This window comes from Podarcis pityusensis, assembly GCF_964106645.2.
Source record: "Podarcis pityusensis genome assembly, chromosome: 5".
NCBI lineage: Eukaryota > Metazoa > Chordata > Lepidosauria > Squamata > Lacertidae > Podarcis > Podarcis pityusensis.
The window spans coordinates 35,417,159-35,442,986 of record NC_138032.1 but is presented as its reverse complement, the minus strand read 5'-3'; the positions used below and the strand labels follow the sequence as shown (position 1 = coordinate 35,442,986).

Here is a 25,828-nt window from a genome sequence, read left to right as displayed (position 1 = left end):
CTGGCTGTTTTTATATTGCACCCCCTCCCCCTAATTAATAGACAATGGCATTTCTTCAAGCCTGCGTTACTCCATTCTTTAATAAGCAAGTAGGTGTGTTCCATGCCATTCCTTCCATTCCTGTCAGAAGGCAGGGCTTTCTATGTCAACTGTATTAAGGGCTTGGGCTTGGTTTTGTGTCTTCATTTCTCATACCTGAAAACAGAATTTTTCCTATCTGAAAATATGAATATAATGGGAAGTTATGCAGTCTTCCCCTGTTACTCAGTTCAGCAAGTTTAAAGAAAACACTCTCATGAAAGAGATCACTGATCATCCAAAGCTTGCTTTTGCCAATTTCCCCTCCCAGTCACAAAGTCGTTCCACAGAGAAACAAGGCGATGTTATTAAGCAACATAATTGAAATATTGTTACATAATAAAGTTTATCCCCCCCCCCACCATATTTTAAGGCACGGTTTCTAGCAAGATGGGCCTTTCTATACCATATCCCAAGAAGATGACTTGGGTATATCAATGACATTGTTATTTTCCCCATAATCGGTCAATGTGGCTTTTTAAAAAGCATCGTTTTGTTTTATGTTACCCCTTTCCAGTTCATTGGAAGATAGGAGATTATTAACCAAATGAAAAACAACAAAGCTAGTGGACCTTATGGGATACCTGCTGAAATCTTCAAAGTGGGTGAAATTGAACTTACACAACAACTTCACAAGCTCATCAAAAAAAATCTGGGAAAGAGAAGAGATCCCAGAAGACTTTAGGGATGCCAAAATTATCAATCTCTTTTTAAAAAGGTGACAGAACTGATTGCGGAAACTCTTGAGGCATCTCTCTATTAGCTGCAGCTGGCAAAATTCTTGCAAGGATCTTAGCAAACTGTCTCTTAACAATATCCGAGGTGACCCTTCCTAAATCCCAAAATGGTTTTTGGCCTTCTAGGGGGACAGTGGACATGATTTTCACCGCTTGACAGCTTCAAGAAAAATGCAGAGAGCAAAACCAACCCCTGCATATGGCATTTACTGACCTAAGGCTTTTGACACTGTAAATCGTAATGCCCTGTGGACTGTCCTTCTGCAAATTGGCCGCCCAGATAAATTTGTAAACATCATTCAGCTCCTCCATGATAATATGACAGCAACAATCGCAGATAACAATGGCTCTCAAAGTGAACCATTCACAGTGGGATCTGTTGTTAAACAGGGTTGTGTTATTGACCCAGCACTATTCATTATTTTCACTGCCATGATCCTACACTTTGTCAAAGGGAAACTCCCCACGGGAGTAGAAATCATATATTGAACAGATGGAAAGCTCTTCAATCTGAGCAGGCTAAAAGCAAAGAATAAGGTTACCGTAACTTCCGTCATAGAGCTTCAGTATGCTGATGACAACATAGTGTGCGCACACTCAGAGGATGACCTCCAAACCAGCCTAAATATCTTTGCAGAAGCTTGGCCTATCACTCAACATCCAAAAAACCAAAATGCTGCACCAACAAGTACAAAATAACCCCTCTGCAGTGCTACAAATCCAACTTGATGGTGTAACGTTGAAAAATGTCAATCACTTCTCCTACCTAGGCAGTTATCTTTCCACAAGGGCCAGCACTGATGACGAAATCCAGCATTGTCCAGCACACTATATAGTGTGTACACAGCTTTAAAAGCGCTCAGATTTATGTAGAGAGCACACAGAGTAGAAGCCTAATTGGCACAGTTTATCTGAACTGCAATCCTGCTAAACTTTAAGTAGCCTTAGTTTCCTGGTGCTCACCATCATGACCAAGACCTCTATGCATTCAACTGGGCCACCACAACACTTATCACAGCTACCTCAACAAGCCAGCAACCTAAGTGGACTACCATCAACCCTTCATCAGCATCCCCTGCATCCACTCCCCTATATACTATGATGTACACCCATTCATTCACATTACTCACACAACTGTAATTGGTTGGATGGCAGCCAATACACACAATCTCAATCCAGGCAAGACAGAAGAAGTACTACTGGTGGGTTAACTTTGGAGGTGGTGCACAGCCTGTTCTGGCAAATTAATACTGAGAAATATAACTCTCCTTCTGCAGTGCAACAAAAACTGCATCTCACAAATGCATGGGGTTTTAAATTTTACTTCAAACCTGCCCCCCGGTTTACTGAATTGTTTTAGGTCACGTGTAAAAACCGTAAGAAACATCAAAACAAGTAGCAACGGGAAAATACATATATTATTAAATATTAAAAGGTAGATATTTAAAGCAGAGATAATAAAGCAGTATAAATCTGGTGGCAGCAGAAATAACTAGCACAGGCTGTGAAAAAGTTCAGAAAGCTATTAAGTTTCAGTGTTCTAGTTCAAATGGCCTTGGGGTTCCAGAAACTCTTTCTATTAATTTATAATGACAGATCTCTGCATAAAACTGACACTGACATATGGGCCGGATCAGACTTCATCCACTGGCCTTCACCAAATATTCATCCAGTAAAGGCTATTCATTTTCCTTTGGACTCTACCTATCAGTATCACTTCTGCTTTTGCCCTTTTCTCCCATCTCCTCATTCTCTCATCCCTAGCCCAAAGTGGGCCTTCCACCTGCAACTGCACATCTAAATCTCTTCACTGCTGTCAGGAGGAAGGGGAAGCTTGCTGTTGATAATGCCTCCTTATACTATAGCTGCTATACAAAGACCATCTCAATAAAGGATTTGCCTCCACTTTCAGAGGCATTATACCTCTGCATGCCTGTTGCTAGGATTCAGAGGTAGGAACAGTGCCGTTGCACTCAGGTTCTCCTTGCGGGACTCCCAAAAACACCTGGATAGCCACTGTGGGAAGAGGATACTGGACTAGATGGACTTTTAGCCTGATGCAGCAAAACTCTTCTTGTTTTTTAGCATTCCCATTCTGCAGGTGGCTGAACCTTAATACAGAAAGGCAGGTCCCTTGCTAAAATCTTCCCGGTCCTTTCTGAATTCAAAATTTTCAGTCATAAATATTTCTTTGACTGCTTTTTCTATTTGTTCTGCTGGATGCAATTCTCTATTGCTGATTTTATTCTGTCTCCTATTGTATTTTGGTTAACCGCCCAGAGGACTTTGTCATTAGGTAGTATATAAATACTGGAACTAATTAAATAATAAATAAAATCAAAAGCTACATTACTCTGAAAACCACAGTACTCTAAAAAGAATTATACATTTTTATTTTAGGTGTATGTGTACCCGACCTCCCTAACCAAAGTCCTTATTTAAAAACATTGAACACACAACAGTACAACATTACAACGGTGCGCACACACACGCCCCAGTTCTCCAGTGTTTTGACAAATGCCACTCTGCAGCTGGAGCTCCTGGCCTGGGATGGATTGTTGAAGCAACCAGATGTTAGTCCCTCACTGGGTTTCTTAAGCTGCTGCTGCTGCTTATGACTCTCACAGAATCTAGTGCCAGTGGCAGATGCAGGAAGTGTTGGGAGAGCAAAAGCATTAGAAGCCTCCCCACCAGTCCTCAGATGTTCCAGCTGCAACTTTGCTGCTGAATCTCTGGGCCACAGCAAATCTCCTAGGAAATAATCCTGGTTCAGAAATGGCTCGATGTTAAGTCCCTCACGGGCCAGGGCTTTCTCAATGGGGCTTATGGTAACACTGATGGTACGCCCTGACATAGCACCGATGTGGTGCTATGGGCAACAACGTCATGCGACTTTCTGGCACACATACTTGCACATTCTCTTACCCAACTCACAGTGGTGTCCTGTATAGCCAGTTTTGCACAAGCACAGGAAAGTGGCAATTCGATCTTTACACAAGCCTCCGTTCATACACGGCTGAGATCTGCATTCATCAATTTCTGTAACAGAGAGGGGAGAAGAAGAAGAGTTTGGATTTGATATCCTGCTTTATCACTAGTCTCAAAGTGGCTAACATTCTCCTTTCCCTTCCTCCCCCACAACAAACACTCTGTGAGGTGAGTGGAGCTGAGAGACTTCAAAGAAGTGTGACTAGCCCAAGGTCACCCAGCAACTGCATGTGGAGGAGTGGGGAATCAAACCTGGTTCACCAGATTACGAGTCTACCGCTCTTAACCACTACACCATGCTGGCTCTCAGTGATGACCATCTAGCTGTAATGGAAAACCATAAAAGCCCTGAAAGATACACAGACACCCACACCCCTCCCTTATGTGCCAGGGCATGTGGATTGGAGCAGCCTACACATTAGAAAAGGTGCATGTTAGAAACAACCCCTCCCATTGCAGCATGGGAACCGGGGATAACAGGAACCAGAGGTGCAAACACAAATCTAGTCACACAGTAAGCACCACTAGTCAGGGGCAACATGCTGCCCGTTAGCTGCTGGTCAAGAGGGGTTGCTTCCCTTTCACAGTATGGGCTATGTCAGCTTTGCCCAGCTTGCACCTATTGTTCTTTTATAATGGCTTATCTGCCTTATCGTTTCCTTAAGCTTGAGAAGTGCTATGGTTTCCCCAAGGGGATTTTCCTCTCTCCTTTTATCAACTCCAAGACTTCCAAGATACACAAGAACGTTAGAACTCCGGAATAATCACAGGAACCAAAACTGGCACTGGTCTGGTTCCACTTTGTCTTCTCACAAGAACAATAGGCAGGTATCAGACACTGAAGAGTACAGTACTATAGTTCTGATGAAATATTAAAGTCACCAGAAACTGTTGCTTGAAGTTGAAAAGGACCTGATCACTCACTCACTCACTCACTCAAATACAAAATCAAGTTACCGTTACACTCTGGAGGGTCACTCCAGACGCCTTGTGTTCTGCACACCCTGGGGTTATTCTGGGGACTGAGAACATAACCCAGATCACACCGGTATTCTGCCAGAGAGCCCAGCTTAGTGGAGTTAAATGCCACCTGGGCATGCTTCACCTCCTTGGGGGTACCACAGTCTACCTCTATAAGGAAAAGAAAGAGTGGGGGAGGGGTGGAAGAAGAAAGGTTATAGAGCAATGCATTTGTTATATAGTCTATGAGCTGCACAATTAACACTGATGTAAATAAGGGCTCTGCCCTGATGAGAGCACTGGGGATAGTGAAGGCCTAGTTCTTCACACAGAACCTAAAAGGACATTCCCTTTTGTGTGAGCGACTTACTGAGTTACGTTAGAAAAGTTCTCATGCTGTGGCCTGCCTTCATCAGAGAAGCAAAAACTGCAATGCCAGCCTCTAAAATTAATGTCGCCAGGGCAAGCCTTCAGTGGTTAGCATCATTTGTTCCAAGAGACACTGCTCTTAGCTCCCAAATGCAGTTTGTGGTGCTGCAAATAATTAGCATGGATCCGAGCTGCAAGTTCCAACCTGCCTTACACAAATTTCACAGAAGCTGAAATTTTCAGACAGAACTTCCAAAAACCTCCGGAAGCAGTCCAGAACATTAGCTGAATGGTTTTGCTTTTTAAAAGAATTGAAAACGTTGGCATGGCCCATTGTACTAGGACAGATGACCTATCACAGCTGACTATGGGGCATTACCTTTCTATGCGTTTACCTGATTGGCAGTGCCTTCCTGTGTAGCCAGCTGGGCATGTGCACAAATAGCTGTTGCCAAGATCCTGACAAGTGGCTCCATTTTCACATGGATGCAGGAGGCAAGGAGAAGGAGCTGTGAAAGCAGAGCCCAGCCCACCAATACAAAATTGTTCCATTTAGTATTCCAAACAGAGCTTACAAAAGCACCTTTAAAAAATGAAACAACATGTGACAGTAACACAAATGATTTCTAACCCTAGTAATGCAGTCACACTGCAGGATATTTTATACCACCAACACCAGAGACTTAACTCTGTGTTACGCTAACTATTCAGCTTGCATCAATGTTGGAATTTTGGATTCTGGATTTCCTCCAGGACTGCAGCATATGAGGAGGGGAGATTTAATTCTTCCCTCACCAGCTGCTATTCCAGTGAAAATAACCCCCCATGCTCCAGTTAGTAATGGAGTGGGGAAACTTCTATTGGTACCAATGAAAGGTGGAAGTTGTCGGCCCCCAATCACTAAAGGCAGCATAGGGAGAGGGGATTTCTATTGGGATCACAGAAGGGAAGGAGAAGATTAAACCTCCTCTCCTGAAGAACTGTAGAATCAATGGAAATCGCCCATTCCACTGTGCTTATGATTAATTTTTAGAAGTTCAATGACATAGCTGCAAGGCACACAATTATCACAACCTGTAGTTATGCCACCCAAGCAACTATGTTCTAAGCTTCCAGCTATGGTTCAACCTAGACCACTGATCAGTACTTCTGATTGCTGTTCAGGATAAATCCAGCTCCTAATTTCATAGCATGCCTGGCATCTAGCTTGCTTTTTACCTCTACAATGGAAAGCAATCAAATCTTCAACACTTTGCTCAAATCTGCGATATAAACAATTCATTCATTTAGTTCAGTATTTCTAAATAGGGATTTCAGTAAATTATAACTCCTTGGAGATTCAACATCCTGATCCCAGCCTATTGAGATCAAGCAGGCTCCTTCACTGTACTCTTCCAGCACCTGCATAAAACATTCTTGTTCAGACAAGCCTACCCAGATGCTTAGAAAGTTGAGGTACTTTTAATCTGTTTTAATATTTCAACTTTTGTATGTTTTGAAGGTAGGGTTCTGAACTTTTATTGACTTTGCCATTATATTTTTTGTATACCACTCTGAGGTTTCACAACCAAGCGGTGTGTAAGTTTTATGAAGTAAATAAAGGAAACAATAGTGTTGCAGTCTCCTGAAAGATACTAGCCATTATGAGTTGTGCTCAGGTTCGGCCTGTGTGCTTCCTATAGGCATCTGGTTGGCTACTGTGAGATGAAGAAGCTGATCGGCCTAATCCAGCAGGCTCTTCTTATGTTCTTAACTCCCTTAGGTTGCCAAAAGGAGACCCCGTCTGATGGCTTTACCCTCTGGGGAGAGAAACCATACCTGCTGCCTAATGTCAATAGGCCTCTGGCTTAGTCATTGCCCGAAGGGCATGCCTTTTCTTTCACATGTGCTGCTCACATGTGGAAGACCCCTCCAATCCCATAACTACATTTGGAACTCCCCCCTTCTCAATTGTTTTTTGGTGTTCCTCTTTCAACAAACCTCCAAAATGGAGACCTCGAACCCAGTTAACATCCATGTGGGATGTGCTGCTACAGTTGCTTTAAAATGTGTGTGTTTTTATATATAGTTTTTAAATATATATATATATATATATATATATATATATATATGCAACTGTTTCACAAATATATATTTCAACATTGCAAATGCCTCATGGGAAGCGATTCATAAATGAAATAAATAATACACTAATACCTATCTCGCAGTGTCGCCCGGAATATCCTGGGAGGCAGTCACATTTGTACTTGCCAATATAGTGGAAACAGGTCCCCCCATTATGACAAGGCCCTGAGGCACAGGGGTCAGGTTTGCCTGTGAAAACAGAAGGTCCAGGTTACATAGCAAACAATTCCCTAACACCTCCCAAGAACAGATAGGTAGCCGTGTTGGTCTGCCATAGTAAAAAAAAAAAAAAAAAGGTGCTACTGGAAGGATTTTTTTTACCTCCCAAGAAGTCCCTTTACGTCCCCATTCCCTCGGCTAAAATTGCGGCAGTGCATGCAGTAGAGATACCTATCTCACAGTGCTTCCCCGTGAAGCGGTAAGGACAGGTGCAGTGGTATTCTCCGTCTGATTCTTTACACGTCCCTCCATTGCGGCAGGGCCCAGAACTGCACAGCTTTGGCTTTGCTGGGAAGGGAAAAAAGCATCCGTACTTGTTACAAGCCCCTTTAAAAGACAGGTGGAAGGAAGAGTTTCACTCACTGGCCCTCTAGCCCTTTTGCCAGGTTAAACTGTGTCCCTGACACCTTCCCTGACTAATCCAATGAAATAGGACTGGCAACAGATCCACGGCAGACAAAATAAAAGCACTTCCACATAAAGCGTAATTAATTTTTATTGAATTTTCTTCCAAAGCAGGAGTCCCGATGTCTGCATCAGCTTAAGTTTTGCACATCACATTGCTCAGTCTCACAGTTATGTCAACTAAAAGTGTTGCTCAACTGGAACAGACTAACAGCAACTGAAAGTGGTGTTTATTTGCGATAGGTTGCTATGTCATTTTTTCTGCCTTACAAAGTATGCTGAATATAATTTTGGTGTTTAGAAGCTGTTTTTTCTGAATATTTGGCAACTGGAAGTGCTAGTTTGTTGGCACCAGGCTATTAAGCTATATCCATTTCTATTTTTTAACTGCGTTCAGAATTGTTTTACTGCAAGGTTTCCCAAACTTGCGTCTCCAGCTGTTTTTGGACTACAACTCCCACCATCCTTTTTTTTTTAATAAGATATTTATTAAGATTTTTAAAAATATTACAATAAAAATGAAAAAAATATATGACAAAAATACAAAATAAAAATAGTTAAAAACACACAGATTTTCCATTACTTATTTTCCTTTGACTTATTTCCCGGACCTCCTCATACCTCCCTTTTTTGTATTCCACTTCAATCTGTTGATTCAGCAATCCTTTAAAAGTAATAATATTAAATTTTTACCTATTTATAACCCTTTTTTCATATTCCCTTAAAGCATTACAGCTGGAAACCACTTAATTACTATCCAACATCATTCTAACATTCATTAATTTTACAATATTTCTGTAGATAATCTTTAAATTTCTTCCAATCTTCCTCCACCGACTCTTCTCCCTGGTCTCGGATTCTGCCCGTCATTTCTGCCAGTTCCATATAGTCCATCAGCTTCATCTGCCATTCTTCCACAGTGGGTAAATCTTGTGTCTTCCAATACTTTGCAATGAGTATTCTTGCTGCTGTTGTGGCAACAACTCCCATCATCCTTAGCTAGCAGGAATGGGGGTCAGGGATGGTGGGAATTGTAGTCTAAAAACAGCTGGAGACCCAGGTTTGGGAAACCCTGTTTTACTGCATTGGTGTTATTGTGTAGAAGAATACATTTTAGTAAAACCTGAAGGTTTTTTGTTTTTTGTTTGTCTTGGCTTCTCACAATGTCTTTTTGACCCGAGAGAGAACCATGCACTGGACCAGCCACGGGAGAGAAAAGGAGGGGAAGAACATTACCTGCAGTCAATTCCATCACCCTGCACTAGGAAAAAAAATGATAGTGTGTCCTATATATAGCATCAAAGTAGGATTTGGAAAGGCAGCTTCTGTTCTTCCATTCAGGGTTGGCAAATACCTTTCTCACAGTGCCTGCCGACGAAGCCTCGGGTACATTCACAGGTGTAGGAATCATCTTGAGCTTCACATGATCCGCCATTCAGACAAGGATCCGAGTCACAAGGAGAGGGTGGCTCAGCTGCAAAAGCAGACATGGCCTCACATGGGCTGATGCTAAATAAAAACCCCACCTGCCCCACGGAAAGGAGCTCAATTAAATGACATGGAAAAAAGGACACACATCTTTGAATTAATAAGCCCAGGGGTCCTCTAGCCCACAACTCCTTGTTTCTTAGGATATTTATTTATGGGGATCTTCCTAGTGCCTGCTACAGACAAACAAGCTACACAATCTCTATAATAAAAAAAGCATGCTTACAGCACTTTTCAGGATACAAACTAAACTTGATGTTAAACGTGCTGCAGGCTTTTAAAAACACAACTAGCATGAGAAGGGTGGGGCTGATTATTATAAGAACGGCAGAAGGCATGGAAGGGGAACTTAGCCCCTGCTTGCAGTCCTGAAGATCATCTCTCCTCTGAAGCAAATACTTACTTTGGAAAGAAATCTCCTACTGACACCAATGGGGGGATTTCTTGCCAATGCAAATACCATTTTCAGAGGAGGGATTTTCCTTGGGACTGCCGTGGGATGGGTGGTGAGGGTGAGTTTCTCATGCATATGTGCTGCGATTCCAATAATGATCAATCCCTGCATCCAGTGCAGACGCAGTTACTTTTATGTGCAGTTTAGCCCAAAGAGATTGCCCAGTCTTATCTCATTTACCAGGGAAGGAACGATTTGCTCAGGGACTTCAACCTGGATCTGATTTGCATGTGAAGAGCAAGAGGTAACAGGAGAAGATATGAATTGCTCATGCATCCCCTTCTCACATGCAGCTTCACCACGGCATTCCACACTAACATTCTATCAACTGCATTGCACCTTCCCAAGTCTTTTTTGCATTCAAAGAAACCGCTTCATTTATGTTGCAGGGTATGGACCCTACCTAGTATTCACAACTCATAGTGGGTTCTGGATTAGTTTCTCTGGTATGCAATACTGGGCATTCTCCCACCACCTTGATCCTCAGATTCAAAGCCCATTTTGATGTGCCCAGACTCCCTATCCTACTTACTGTGGTTTGTGCCGTAATCCGTATGGCACACACAAAGGTAATTGCCACCGTACTCCATACAGTAGCCTCCATCTGGGCACTGGGTGTTCATATTGCAAGGTGTTGCGGTCACTTCTGCAGTGGCGGGGAGGAAACAAACACACAGCAGTTCCCTGTCATGCAGCTCAGTACCATGCAGGCGAGCTTTATTTAAAAATACCCCAACAGTTAAAAGAAACATTTTGGGGTGACGCCTGCATTAAGAAACACACAAGTAAAACCAGCAGATACATGGATCTGAAGGCACTTTCCCTTAAAATAGATTTTATGTCATGTTTCTAAATTGCTTTTAACTCTGAGAGGATTCTACACTGGGGAGGCTAACTTTTTTACACTGCCCCATTGCAACCCCCTTGGGGGCCACATGCCTATAGTGACCGTGGCCCAAAAGTGGGTATAGGCATCCCACATTCTCACACAAACATGCAAAGAGCCCCGCCTCCACTCATCAGCTGATCCTTGCAGTGTGCATGTATATTTTACTCACCATTGCAGTGCTGAGTGGGGCAAAGAGGTTTACTTTCTGTGCCCAACCCAGTACTCCAAGGAAGAAGAAAACTGAGTCCTCTATGCTTTTCAGGTGATGATCAGAAGAGCAGAGAGGGTCATGCAATGTTATCCACTGTCTCTGCCTTAGATTTTTCTTTTATGGGGGGGGGCACTGGGGTGTAACCTGTGGAAACATGGCTGGCTTGAAAAAGATTTCCTGTTTAGGGAAGTTTTTAATATTTAATGCTGTATTGTTTTTAACACTTGATTGGGAGCCGCCCAGAGTGGCTGGGGAAACTCAGCCAGATGGGCGGGGTATAAATAATAAATTATAATTATTATTATTATTATTATTATTATTATTATTATTTAGCTTTTATATCTCTAGATGGGAGATTGAAACTGAGCATGACTGATGTAACAGTGATACACTCAAAATCAAGACAGTTATCCTTGTCAGTGGGAATCTTCAGAGTCATCTTGATGACTTGGTAACTGAAAAAGAGCTGGATTTCCATAACGAAAGCACTACAGGAGTCGCCTTTTCCTGTCTTAGGCAGAAACGAAGGCTAGACATGGACAATATTATTTAAGAGTGTTGAAGTGGTTTGAGAGAAATATCATTTCCTGTGGTATACATGGTGAGTTGTATTTTTTTGTCCCACCGCTGTCTCTGATCCAACAGGTTTTGCAAAACTCACTTACCACAGCCCCCCTCCAGATGTTGCTGGACTTAAAAAAAAAGGTAAAGGACCCCTGGACGGTTAAGTCCAGTCAAAGGTGACTATGGGGTTGCGGCGCTCGTCTCGCTTTAAGGCCAATGGAGCTGGCGTTTGTCCACAGACAGCTTTCCAGTCATGTGGCCAACATGACTAAACCACAACTGGTGCAACGGAACACTGTGACGGAAGCCAGAGCACATGGAAACGCCTATTTATCTACTTGCACTGGCATGCTTTTGAACTGCTAGGTTGGCAGAAGCTGGGACAGAGCAATGGGAGCTCACTCTGTCAGTGTTTCAAACTGCCAACCTTCTGATCGGCAAGCCCAAGAGGCTCAATGGTTTAGACCACAGTGCCACCATGTCCCACTGGACTACAACTCTCATCACCCCTGACCACTGGCCATAGTAGCTGGGCTAATCAAAGCTGGAGTTCAACAGCATATGGACTATGTCCCTGCCATAAGTAAAAGTGGGATGAGTGTATACACAAGCAACAACCTAATTTTCAACCTGCCTTAAGCTGTCTGAAAAATGCTCATCTTTCTTCCAAAGCAAGAGCTCATTGGTGGAGAGCTTTACTGAGCTACAGAAACCAGTATTCAGAAGGTGGACAGAATAGCCTATCAGTAGCCATTAACAACATTCCTACCAAATTCACAGAGAAGACCAAAATATCCTGGAGGGCACTGGCATATGGTGACGTTTCCATCCAGACACTTCCCCCCGTTCCGACACTCGCAGTCCTCTGAGAGCTCTGCAAAAAGCCAAGGGGGCGGCGGGGGGGGGGGGGGGACTAATGAGGCTCATCTGTGCCAGCAAAAGCTCAAGCTACTGAGGCCTTCACAACCCCCACCAGTAACCAACAGAGTGTTGTTCAGGCTGCTGTGGGGAGGAATCTGGATTAGGTTTGGCTACAAGTGTTGTGGTGACAGAACCTTTACTCCCTTTCTCATGACCTCAGATATTTACCTTAATTAACACCCAAGAGACTGCAAATTACAAACCAGCTGCTGCTGCTCCCCACTGGAGTCATCAAGCTCCACCTTTCAAAGGCTCCCTTGTGGTCCTATCTGTGCTCTGTTCAGTGACTCTAATGAGCCTCATTGCTTCTTGTAAGAGACGTACCTCACACTCAACCCATTTCCCCTCTCCTTCTGGAGAATGACATGAGCCAGTGTTTCCTTGCATGGGGTCACTGCCTCCAAATGGAAGATTGCAAAAAGGACTTGTAGGGGCAAGTGGGGTGGGGAACAGGAAGACGTAGTGATAGGATGGAGAAAATTGCAGCTCCCACAATACTGCACAGTGTGTAATAAATTTAGCACAGGAGACTCTCCATTAAATGAAGTACCACCTGGCCACGTTGCGATGCATTAGCAATTGCAACGGCGTGATGGAAGTCTATATTGACTGGGAAAGGGCTGTTATAGGACCTGAATCATCAAAAGAAGAGCTTGCTCCACACAAGCGTATAAAAAAGAAAGGTATGAGAACCTCTGACTTTGTTGAATGTGGTCCCACAGTTAGGGGCTGATGTAAACAACCCATTTTGACCTAATGGAAACCAAAGGACTGCCATCTTTTGGAGCACTTGTTGGCTCTCGGAACTTGCCAAGATCACAGGTTGCTCTTGAAAATTGTGCGTGTGTAGTTCAGGTTAAGTCATTATATTGGCATTACATTGAGAGTTTCTAGCACTGGTTAACATGTCCTTCCCCTACTGGCAACTTGTGCTGGGATGTCTGTGCCATCATCACTACATGCAAGTGGTCATGTATATATTTTAGTGCCCAACCACACATAATTTTCCATATTTCCCCTAAGAGGTGTTTTCGTTTGTTTCTTTTTTGGTGGTGGGGTTTCATTTTACCCAAAGCAACAGTGAGAAGCCAGAGTCTGAATCAGACATGCTTATTATGGTGGGGAACACTTATCTCTTCCACGCATGCCTGTTTCTTAATAACTTGCCTCCATTGGGAAGCCTAAACTGAACTCCATCCCTGGCTGAATGTAAAGGCATTTTCTCACACTCCTGTAAACTGAAAGTGAGAAAAGCTATGAACACTGACCAGCACCACTTCCACCCTCCCACCCCTGTTTTGATATTATATTATTTTAATTTGCTTTTCTGCTACCATTGTGTTTATAAACCAAAAACGCAATTCTCAATATAATGGCTCCCCTGTCCATATGACCTTTCATGCTAGACTGCAACATAGCTGCTTTGGGTAAAGCACCCCTCCCTGCAAAGAGAATGCGTAGTTTGTATACAGACTGGGGTACACTTACTGTCTTCGCAGTCGGTGCCTGTGTATCCTTCCGCACACTCACACACATATCCTTGGCTGCTTTCAAGGCAAGTGCCTTCGTTCTGACATGGATTGGACATGCAGGCACTGGGCATTCTGGGCCCACCTACAAAATATTTGTGAGAGATCAACAACATGAGGAAAGAGGGGACATGCCTGGTTAATATTGCACAAAGAAAAAGGGCTAGGTGTTCTTCAAACACATGAATTATTACTCTGAAGGAGGATGGGGTTCAGTTGTTCTCCATGTCTATAGTGGAGAAGATAATGGGGTGCAAACTGCAGCCCAAAGGACTTTGGTTAGATATCAGGAAAAGCATCCTAACCACATAGTTGCTAGGGTGTTTTGGAATTTTCGGTAGTGGAAGCCTGCAAAAGAACCTTAGACTTGATTAATTTGAGTAGATCTGATCCAAAAGTAGCTGAAAAAATTCATAAAACAACTTAAAACCCAAAATCGAAGGGTGCACATTTACGAAAATGAGGGTGAACAGGTTTTTCCAATGAATCTACAATAGCAGGGATAGGGAACCAGTTTCCCCTATATTATTAGATTCCATTTCCCATCAGCCTCGGCCTTATGGGAACAGTCAGGGATTGTGTAAGTTGTGGCCCGACAATAACTGAAGAGCCACAGGTTTGCCATCCCTGATTTAGACAATCTCTCTGAGGTAATGTGGGGTCATCCTGCTCACCATATTGACAGTTGTTCCCATAGTAGCCTGGAGAGCATGTGCAGATGTAGCGCCCTGGGCGGATATAGTTGCACGTCTGTCGGTTCCTGCAGTTCCTGCCCTCACAGGCTGAAGGATCTAGAGCGGAGAAGAGTAGGGAGCCTCAGTACAGCCCAACGCAGCTGAATAACTATACACAACAATAAGTACAGGGCTGGGCCTAAGGAGAGAGTCTGACAGAGTAAAGAAAGAGAGGCTCAGAGCAAAGAGTCCACCACTGAGAGGAATCTGGCTATGTGGGGAGGAGAAGGAGGGTGCCACCACGCAGTTATGAAATCAGGGCACCTGTTTCACAGCGCTGTCCTGTGAATGGCGCCACACACACACAGGTGTAATTGTCCACTAGGTCCATACATCGCCCACCGTTCAGGCATGGGTTGGAATCACATTCGTTTATTTCTGCGAAGGAGAAACAACAACAAAAAGATCAGCACCTGACCACAACTGCAGGCCTAGCCATGTTTAAAACAAATATAGGTCTCTGCATATGGATGATTTAAGGGTTGTCATTCATGAGGATGGAGGTAGAAACAGAGCTGGGAATCACTGTTGTGAAGCTTCCCCATGGTATCATAAGCCCACTCAATGGAAGAGAGCAAAGAATCCCATGTGTGTGCAGAAAAAGACATGCTTGCTGCTGGACTGTGGAAGTGTGTACATAGGTTCTTTGCTGTCCAGTCTCTGATAGTAGAATCCCCTTGACTTACCTTGGAGCAGCTTCCAAATTCCTCTTTTTGTCTGCTTGACTGGTGGGCTAAATGTGTTCATTGTTAGCTCACCTGTCTCACAATCTTCTCCTGTAAAACCTGGCTGGCAAAGGCACACAGCTGTTCTGTTGGCCACTTGGCATTCCCCGCCATTCTGGCACTCTTTGGCTTCACATGGAGACTCCTCTGTAGTGTTTTAGAACAAGAAATGGAGTGCAAATTAGAACACAAAAGATTTGCCCATTCCATTGATACAAACAAGCATGTATGGTGTGGTTTCCTCCCAAGGCTGCTGTATGGGTGCCTCAGACAAGGGACTTAGTTTGTCCCTTTCCCAGACATGCTTCTCCTGCTTTCAGAATTAGTAGCATTTCTTGGCTGTAGCACCATAGGTAGTGAGAAGCTATGTGGGGTCTGGGAAATGGCAGAATATAGGAAGTTATGGTCTCTCAAAGCTCAAGTACCTTCCTTAGGCATATGATTCAATTACAGCTCTCTTCGGACTCTGTGCAAGAAAAAATGATGCTGCAAAAAGCCAATCTTGGTAACAACCGCCTTCTATGAATCTGATGTACACCTTATAGTTTGCAGTCAATGGCTCTTACAAGGTCAGAAAAATGCAACTGAACTTCTGAAACCAGATAAATTTGGAGTGTTCTCATAATATTGGGGAGGATGGTGATGCCTGCAGCAGCCACAAAGACTCCTTTTAGTGGCCATTTACATGCCAAATTTATGTCCATCTTTCCCTACCTCCTTGCCAAGTGAATAGCACACCGTGAAGGGCATTGCATGGTTACTTTCTTAACAATCAACAGGCAAATGAATCAATTGCTTGACTTGATTTGCCTCCAAGGAATGCTCTGGTTTGGGAAAGGGCAAGCCAGACAGGAGCCCCTGAACAAGGCATTCTGTTTAGAGGTGTTGTCTGGGCAGTGGTTCAGGTATGCTGCATGGTTAATTCAGCCACAGGTAGAGCTGTGTGGGAGACACACACACACACACACACACACACACACACACACACGAACTTGCATGTACAAAACCTGATCACATTTACCTCTTCGCTTTTCTCCAGCCATAGTATATTTCTATCCTATGCAGGCTGTGGGAACATATGTTCTGTTCTTCTGGGGAATGATTGTGCATATATGTGTTGCAGAAAGGCACCTGTACCTTTTGCACCAAGGTCTCCCATCCCCAGACCTGATTAAAAAACTATTGTGACTGCACACTAGCCACCCTCTAGTACTTGGAAGGACGCTGGCACTAGGATTAAAGGGAGGGGGCAACACCTAAACATACACCATTTTATGATTTGTACAGTCTAACATTTCCTGATTCAGAATGTTTCAGCAGAGAATTAGAAAGACAACTTTCCTGCATACAGTTCCCACACTACAACTGCAAACTGCTTTCTATCCCAATTTGTTCTGCAAAGTACCATAGTTTGAGCAGGCCATCCCTAACTTCTGCCCCACCCCCAGACTAGAACTGAAATAAAGAGGTACTGGCAGTGCTTTCTTCTTCTTCAGGGGGTACTCAAGGGCACGCAGTACTGGCACCTCTTTTTGTTGTTGTTTAAAAGTGTGGCACTTACTGTAACAACTTCGTGGTGAACAGTGGCACCTATTTTTCTAGAAAAAAGTACTGGGTACTGGTACTGGAATGCCTTTATAAACACTTTGTCCACCTAGACCTGCCTGTAAGCTGTTATCTGATTTCCCTGTCCTTTTGCAATTACACAATGTTTCTCACCAACTTCACACATGGCTCCTTTAAATCCTGGTGGACACCAGCAACTGAAGCTGTTAATGCCATCGATGCAGGAGGCTTTGTTCTGACATGGGCTGGAAGCGCACTCATCCACATCTGGAAGGTAATGGGAAGGAAGCGAAAAAGTAGGGTGTGCTCTCATACATTCAATCGAAACACTTCACATGCATTACCATCTGTAATTAACCAGGCATGTCTACTATGGATACATCATTCCCAGAAGTGTGGATTGCATGCAAAGACAGAAAACAAACCCTTCCTTTATATGTTTTTGATTATGCTAAGATGCTTTGGGTTATATACCCTTTTCTCTGGCCACAGCCTGAATGCCTCTGTGGAGGATTATAGGAGTTGAGAGGCTAGAAACGACTTCCCTAAGGTCAACAGGTTTAACTTTCTAACACTGCGGTAGCTATTAGCATTAATTATGGCAGCAGTCACCAGGGGCACTTACAGACTATTGCTATTTTTGGATGACATGCAATCTCATACCGACAAATTCAGGTGGTAAAATTATATTTTATTTGGAGGTCTTGTGCAAAAAGCCCACTTTCCCAAAACTTAAACCTTTTGTCACATGGAAAGTGACAGAAAAACGCACTGCAAAGTGTGACATAATACTTTCTTTGACATGTCATCTAACCTCCCTGAAAACAAATCAGAACAAATGCTTATTAACTAGCCAACATCATCTAATCTTCTTGCAAACAAATCAAGCAGAGAACTCAACAAAGAGGTTTTCTAGAAGTGTCCCCGGACTTCATTAAATGAAAGCTTTAGTGTGTTCCTCGTTCACCCTGACACTTCAATAGAGAAGTAACTGGCTAATTTAATAATGACAATATGCCAAAGACAAACATAGGTCAGTTCTCATGGGCATTCAGTTCTTCAAGAATGGGACAGCTAGAGCAAGGAATGGAGCAGCTGCAGGTGGGCAGTAATAAGCCAACAAGAGAAACATGAATTAAAATATTAGCAAACGAAGAAGCCTTATACCAGTAGTGGGGAACCTCAGAGACCAAAGGAAGCTTTCCAGGCATCTCTACCTGGCCTGCAGAATTCTACCCAGTCCACACTCACTGGAAAATCTCACTGAAAGGGATGGGGGGCAGCAGCAGGGTTGGGGGGCAGAACCTTCCCATTTCACCTCAAGTGGTGAAACAGGATGGGCAGCCCCTGAGAAAAGGGAAGCCAAAATGATTAAGGGGATTGGAGCAAAACTCATATGAAGAAAGGTTACTACATTTGGGGCTTTTTAGTTTATAAAAAAGACAAAAAAGGAGGGCACATGACAGAGGTATATAAAAATATACATGCTGAAGTTTTCTCCATCTCTCATAATGCTGGAACCCGTCAGCCAATGAAGCTGAAGAAATTCAGGATAGATGAATGCTGTGGAATTAGCTACCACAAGGTCTGGCGATGGCCAACTTGGATTGTTTCAAAAACAATGTAAGGTAAGGCTATCAGTGGGTTATAGTCGTGATGGCTATTTATCCCCAATATCAGAGGCAGTACATCTCTGGATTCCACAGCTGAGGACCATGTCCTCCATATGGGTTTCTCATAAGCATCTACTTGGTCACTGTGAAAACAGAATACTGGATTAGATGGGCCTTTGGTCTGATCTGGCAAGGTTCTTCTTAAGCTCACTGAAGCCCCTCAATAGAAGACTGCGAGAAAAGTATGAGCAAGACTCACCAATATGGCATCGCTTTCCAGTGAAGCCAGCCAGACAAGAACAGGTGTAGGAGGGGTTCCCTGTGATGCAGTCCTCAATACACTTCCCTCCATTCAGACAAGGGCGGAGTGTCAGGCACACCGATGCTGCACAAAGAAGCAAACCCAGTGTTCAACAAATGATAGCATAGCTAGAGAACTACTAGAATGTGTTGCAGCAACAATAACACTGAACTGATCCAGCTTCCATTGTCCCTGCGGCCTTCAGCCCCTGTTTGCTCTGTAATTAACTGGGCTCATGGGTGGAAGTGCCATATTCCAATTCAAATTAGCACATCCACATTTAAACTGGATTGAAATTTTGTAGGAAGTTATAGTACGATCTCAAAATATTTTGAATACTGTATATTAAATTTGTTTCCATTTGTTTGTTTTGTGTGTGTGTGTTGCTCTCTGCTGTTCATGTCAAGACTTTTGTTTGCTCTCTAAACATCTTACATTATCATTTTGACCATCAAATGTCAAATTAATCCTCCTTTATAGGCAAACTATTAGTAGTTCACAAAGAGAAAATGTTAATGACTGTACCAGTATTCCTTTCTGCTTAGAAATTCTGAACAGCGTTCAAACATGCAACAGTTTAGACCAGCTCTGTGTCCCACTGCGCACACCCCATAACATGCATTCTGCAAAGACATGCTATTTGCCTTTAGGAAAGTTACAATATTTTGGTGACAAAACCAAGAATTAAGAGCTGGGTAAATGCCAGCAACATTCTATAACTCTTTGACCAAAAAATTAAAGTGTGTGTGTGTGTGCGCGCGCGCGCATGCATGCTTAAAAATAAGCTTAGATCTTCAAGAACCAATGGTAAGCAAAGGCAAAATGGTTTGGGAAATAGTCAGACAGCAAACCACTTGATTTCCCAAGATGGGGCAATCTCAGGGGGTGAAATATAGCCCCAGAGAGCTGTAGAGAGGTGCATACCCTTAATATAGGCAGATTAGTCAAGTCTTGGTCTCAGAGTCAGAAGAGAACTCATGTGAGCCTAAGCAGCCATAGATCTGGTAAAGTCTGGGTATATGTTTTTGTTTGGAATTATGTGCCAATGTTGGGGAATTGTTGTGACAAGAAACTGGGCACTACTGTTACTCTCACATTGCATACACCAATAGCCAGTTTGAGGAAGACTATTACAGTATACTTGTAATACATATTGTATTTAGGCTCTTCACCAATTTGTAGAGAGGTATTTTAAGAGCCCTATGGAACAGATTTGCAAATGGCAACATTTCTAGTAGAACCTAGCAGCATCTTCCTTCTGCAGTCCAAAGAAGCAAATGGTGGCAGAGACATATCTACTAGGATTACGCTAACTGATCACAGAGCTGAAATGTGGTACTTTATGCATGTTAAAGCCTCTCCACATTTGAGCATTAAAGGTAAAGTAATCCACTTTTTCATCATTCAAATTAAACCGGTCAAGCAATTGTAAATTTGCTTGTGCAGTTTTCTAGCTTTGTGCACATCTGAAGGACCCTAATCATCATCATCATCATCACCCCCATCCAGAGTGTGCCAGAAATACTGACAAGTGATGCCAGAAAATACAGTAGTGGGGGTGGTAAGGGGACTGGCAATGATGATTGATTCACCCACCCAAACACACACACACACACACACACACACACACACACACATTGCTGGAACCCCACGTGGAGCAGTTTGGAGCCTGATTTCCCCCAATTTAACAGATTATTCCCCTATTGGGTAAATTTAGATTTGCAGGGGGAAAGCATCACGACTGGTATTGTTGGAAGGTAACATCATGTGGACTACACAAATTAAATGAGAACGCAATCAGTTACAAACACACAGTAAACTCTGATGCACACAAGCCCTTAGATTCTTAAAAGTGTACTTTCTCTTGCAATTTTTTATTAAGAATTTTCCCATTCTTACAATATTAAATAGCAGATACGCAAAACAGCAACACCACACACACATGCACAGGCGAAACAGCTATAAAGTACTCTGGCAATGAAGAAGTGTATGATACAAAGTAAGTTGGGAGATACATTTGAAGTTCCAGTTACTGTTAAAAGGCAAGGCCATCTTTCATATTTTGCTTTTCATCGCATATTATGGTAACACCAAAGTAGCTGAAAACCAAACATGCATGACCTTAACTCACAGTCTCATGATTTGAAATTGGCCCACCCCAATTAAACTAGGGCTGCAATCCTACACACACTTAGCTGGGAGTACGCCCAACTGAATTACTTCTGAGTAGACATGTCTAGGATTGCACTTATTTACTCTATGACCAATCAACTCCCATGACTGAACAACCATTCAGAGGGCATCTACTATTTAAAGTTTGCAGTTCTATGCCTGGAGGCCCATTTTACATCCTACATTCATTTATCTCCAGGTTCTCCCCTTGCCTCATTCTAAAACTTGAGCCGGCAGTGGCAAAAGACATCATAGCTCTCCAGCAGCCAGAGATGCGCTCTTGGTTTCATGTAGCAATACAGTCATATCCTCCCAAATTGCAGCTTGAAATGGCTCCTCCACCAGTGCTTCCCATGTCCTGCTGGCCATATTTATGCACAGAGGAAAACAGGGCTTCCACTTGCCACACCCAAACTACCCCAGCTGCATAGCGGCTGCCTTTCTTTCATAAGCGCTGGGATTTTCACAGGGACAGAGAAAAGGGATGGAAGAATTGGTTTGGTTAAATAAACCTAACTGCTGTCCTCTTACTTGTGTTGTTGCAGCCCCCCACTTGCACCTGGGCATCATCGATTCTGAACACCCAGCGCCCGGGGATACCCACATTTGTCGTCATCTCCACGTCGACAATGTCATCAGTGCGGGATCCGGGGATGTTAAAATACCGCTTTCCATCACCAGCATTGAAACCTGCCTAGGAAGACAAGGGCAGAGAGTGAAACCTCTCGCTGGGGAAAGCAGGGTAGCTGTGGGGATAGGCAAGGGACTTCTCTCTTCCCCCCCAGTGCCCTGCAGAAGAATGGACCGCAAGAACACAAGGAAGGGAAGCATTCCTCTGCATATTGGTTACTGCTACAACCACTTCCCACCTGAAATTTTCCTGCTTTGGATCAGAGGCAGTGCAGCCCCCAGCACAACAACTCTTCCAGTCCCTGATGGGGGGGGGGGGGGCGCAGCAGTTTGCTAAGATGGCCCCACTTTGCCTTCCTGGAAAAGAATTCCTTCCAGGACTTGGATGTCTTTTCCCATTCATTCCCTATCATGCAAGATCTGGGACTATGGTCTGAAGGCCCATGATGCAGCAAACATGCAGGCTTGTGTCTGATCAGTGCCTGAATGGGAGAACCCTATGTATGTAAATAAAATTTTTATTGGTTTTATAATTTCAACTTCGACAATTATTTTCCATCAAGCAGAATTAAAGATATAAAATATCCAACATAAAAAATAAAAAGTGAAATAAAAGTAAAGGGAAGCAAAGAAAGAGAAAGAAGCGAAGAAAAACAAAGAGAAAGAAAAAGGAAAATATCTTTTCGGAGGTTCTCTTTAACCTCCTGACTTCATTTCCTTTCCCCTAGGTATACCACCTTTATTTCCACAGGAAATAAAAAGAAGTTGGGACACAAATGTAATAAATATATTTATTACATAATTGTAATAAATATATTCAGAATGCAATTTATTTGAGCAGCCATATAAACAATCATTTGCTCGGTCACCTGTGATGAAGATAATTTATCTGTGGCCACCATGCGAGGAAAGTTTACAGAAGCTGGCTCACTCTTTCTTCTCAGGCCATAAATGACTAATGTTCGCTGGCAGTTAGTGCACATTTTTGTGGGCGACCAACTTATTTGCAAGGCTCTTTTGAGGCAAGCATTCTTTCTCCAGGGCACCCATCACAATGGAGCCTCAATTTCAGTTGCTTTCAGAATATCTGAGCAGTCAAGGATCCTCGAAGGCATCTTGTAACTGTTTTGCATGTCAGCTATGATTAAAGATCTTGGCTATGACACATGAGGAACTGTCAGCATTAAAAGGGGGGGGGAAGGTGACAGGGAGAGGGATTGGATGATCTACTTATTGCAACCCTTCTCCCAAATGGCTCTTGGCACCATAAAGCCTCAGCAATCCCCACACATCCATGACTCACTTGCTGGAACGCACACAGAACGCTGAGCCTATTTTCATCCTCATTCATCTGCACAGGGTGAATCCAAGAGAATCTTGGACACTCTCGCTCCTTTCCGTGAAACGAGAACAGATTTGCTAGCTCTAGCCAAGCAGAAGCCTTTGCCATGCTGAGCCGTGAGGTGCTCGTGCCGAGGCACTCTATCGCCTTGCGAGTTACAGCAGCACGTTTTTGCAAACTTGGTCACAAGCCTGGTGAAAAACTTTTCAACTTCCTCTCTCTCTCTCTCTCCTGCTTTGGCTGGACTGGGGCAGGGTGTTCCTGAAGCACTGTACAGTATTCCAAAGCATGTGGTTACTGCTCTGTTTACAGTCATAAAAAGCCTGCACTTCTGAATTTCTGGGATTGAAAATGGGTCCATTTCCTTTACACCTGCAATTTCCTGCCTACCGGAGACGCTCAGATGAGAGCCGGCAGCCAGCCAAGCATAGATCAATTAGTGGTAAATTCACACATCTGAACAGCCACTGGTTAAAAGAAAGAAAACAGCACACCAGAATTGGGGGGGGGGGCAGGAATACCAAAGGGAGGCTGTACTTGCTGCAGCCTCTGCTGGGTGGCTCTTTAAAGAGTCTGAGGTTGTGATGGGAAGGAACCATGAGGCACTGGCCAATGTAAAGAGCTGTGGTTGCTCTATCACAAGGCCCCCGATATGGCTTTGAAGAGAGAGTAAGAGAGAGAAATTGGGGCTGAGGAAATATTGCCTTGCTATTTCAAAACTACTGTCTGGAAAAATGCACGCCATGTATTAGAAAGAAGACTTGCTTGCAAGGTGTGACCATGGAGTCTACCTGGGCCGCAATGCCTCCCAGGCCTGCTGAGTCTCCTCCACTGCTGGCATGCATTCCGGTGGTCCAGGTGATGGACTCGTAGTTGAAGATAGTGAAGGACAGCATGCCGTCGGTGATGAGGACTATTTGGAAGGTGTTAACCTGAAAGAAAAAAGAACAGCACCGCAAAAGCCGCAATGAAAATGCCACAATAAACTGCAGAATTAGTAATCTGAGCCAGACTGTTTATCTGGAAAGTCAGCCACAATGGTTCTTAATCCCTTCTCAGGCCATAGGACCTGCCTTCTACAGAATTCAACCCCAGGAAGAGGTAGAAGGTCTGAGCCTGAATTTTCAGCAAGGGCATTCCAGGTTTTTAATAGTTAACCCGTTTTGCCATTTTCCAACATGCTTTCTGTTTGGGCTCTTGTGCCTGCTATTATGATTTTTTAATTTTATAGTTTTAGTTTTTAAAACTCATTCTTTTTGTTACTGGATTGTGTAACAAATCCCCGCCCCACAATGTTTTTTTATCTGCCATGAAGGCTTACATAGTGGAAAGGTGGAATGTAAATGTTTGAAATAAACAAAAGTTTAACTGCTTCAGCTGCTCATTACACATTGTAGTCTGCAACTGTAAAACATGAAATAGAATATACATCAAGGATAGCTGACATAGTGCCCTCCGGAAGTTGTTGGGTTACAGCTCCCGTAAGTCCCAGACAGCATGGCCAATGATTATGTGAGTTGTAATTCAACCACATTGGTTATCCCGATATCCACTATGGAAAATAGCCCCCTTATCCAATACCCAACGCCAACATCATTCACCACTTACCGGAGAAAGCGAGTTTCCTCCAAAAAAGGTGACCTGGTACCAAGTGGCCACGAATACCCATTGGGCAGAGAACTGTGGGAATTCTGGGAAATATTGCCAGATGTCCTTAGTGGCCCTCATCAAAATGGCTTGGTCCTTAGTTTCCCGGTAATGCACTTGGCCTGCACGCCGGTTATCTACGTCCGCCCAGAAAGCAGCAACCACACGCCGGTCATTGGAGATGGGGAAAGCCACTGGTGTAAACTGAGACACTTCTTTCAAAAAGGAAATGATTCCATTGTTGTTGACCTAGACAGGAGAAAAAGTGAGGCATGGTGAAAAAGGAAAAAGGGTAAACAATCAGGGGATTTGAATTAAATTGAACTTGTGGGCCCTGACTTTGTGCAGAGGGTAGAAACATTGCTATGCCTGAAGGTTGTTTGTTCTCTTGCATGTCTTCCACTGATGATTTTAAAAAAAAGGATGCAGAGACGGCAGAAAAATTCAGGAAGGATCTGCCCCATAATCTGCCTCACACTTTAGAAAGTTTTCTTTTTCTAAGTACGTGTTCCCCCTCCTGGCCTTTAAAATGCAGGCACACCACCCTTCTAGCTTGTAGATGAAAAACTGTGTGCCAAAAAAATAATCCAGGGAACTGCCTCTCCTTTCAAACACCCCCCTTCCCACTCTCTCCACCCCTGCCACTTGCTTGCTGCACATGAGGGCTTGAGAGCCATGGCCAAGGGATCTGAGAAAGGAGGCAGAACAAGCCATGCCCTGTTCTCCTGCCGGAGATGGGCCAAAGGAAGGAGGAACAGCTGAGAAAACTGCGGCAGCCACAGTGATTTGAACAAACAGGGTGCAGTTCGTTTGGGTCACTCACCTCACAAGGCAGCAGGACTTACTATTCACTTCCTCATGTTAAAGAGGCAAAAGGGTTTATTCTGAAGGGACTAGGAGATGGAGGAGGTTATTTATTGCCTCTTTGGTCAAGGTAAAGACACCGGGGTATATATACACGAGCAGCTCTGCTGGAGCAGGAGAGACACCACTCCCTCTCTTAAAATCAAAACCCTTGCGGGCAGGATGCCATCCCTCCTTCCTTACTACACTGGACTGTTTCACCCCATTTATACACCTTTGTTGATTAATATCATATCCTGAGCCTGCAACATTTGTGACTGACACAACAGAGACGGGAGGCAGAGCAGTAATAGATAGA

At 43.6% G+C, this 25,828-nt stretch overlaps 1 protein-coding gene across 2 annotated transcripts in view; it reads right to left on the bottom strand.

The window, feature by feature from the left end:
- Positions 1 to 25,828, bottom strand: part of LOC308477743 (sushi, nidogen and EGF-like domain-containing protein 1) — a 72,665-nt gene that overhangs the window by 20,938 nt on the left and 25,899 nt on the right. The window contains exons 2-18 of one of the 2 annotated variants that reach the window (XM_081006589.1): positions 24,628 to 24,915; positions 23,811 to 23,951; positions 21,579 to 21,741; positions 18,834 to 18,959; positions 17,115 to 17,228; positions 15,429 to 15,542; positions 14,935 to 15,048; positions 14,611 to 14,727; positions 13,896 to 14,021; positions 12,256 to 12,360; positions 10,355 to 10,468; positions 9,235 to 9,354; positions 7,647 to 7,763; positions 7,329 to 7,445; positions 5,528 to 5,641; positions 4,761 to 4,934; positions 3,741 to 3,854 (exon numbers count right to left, since the gene is read on the bottom strand). In XM_081006589.1, coding sequence (XP_080862715.1) covers positions 3,741 to 3,854; positions 4,761 to 4,934; positions 5,528 to 5,641; positions 7,329 to 7,445; positions 7,647 to 7,763; positions 9,235 to 9,354; positions 10,355 to 10,468; positions 12,256 to 12,360; positions 13,896 to 14,021; positions 14,611 to 14,727; positions 14,935 to 15,048; positions 15,429 to 15,542; positions 17,115 to 17,228; positions 18,834 to 18,959; positions 21,579 to 21,741; positions 23,811 to 23,951; positions 24,628 to 24,915 — 2,278 coding nt within the window. Of the gene's footprint in view, positions 1 to 3,740; positions 3,855 to 4,760; positions 4,935 to 5,527; positions 5,642 to 7,328; positions 7,446 to 7,646; positions 7,764 to 9,234; positions 9,355 to 10,354; positions 10,469 to 12,255; positions 12,361 to 13,895; positions 14,022 to 14,610; positions 14,728 to 14,934; positions 15,049 to 15,428; positions 15,543 to 17,114; positions 17,229 to 18,833; positions 18,960 to 21,578; positions 21,742 to 23,780; positions 23,952 to 24,627; positions 24,916 to 25,828 lie in introns of those variants that run through there. The other variant, XM_081006590.1, reaches the window with a different exon arrangement.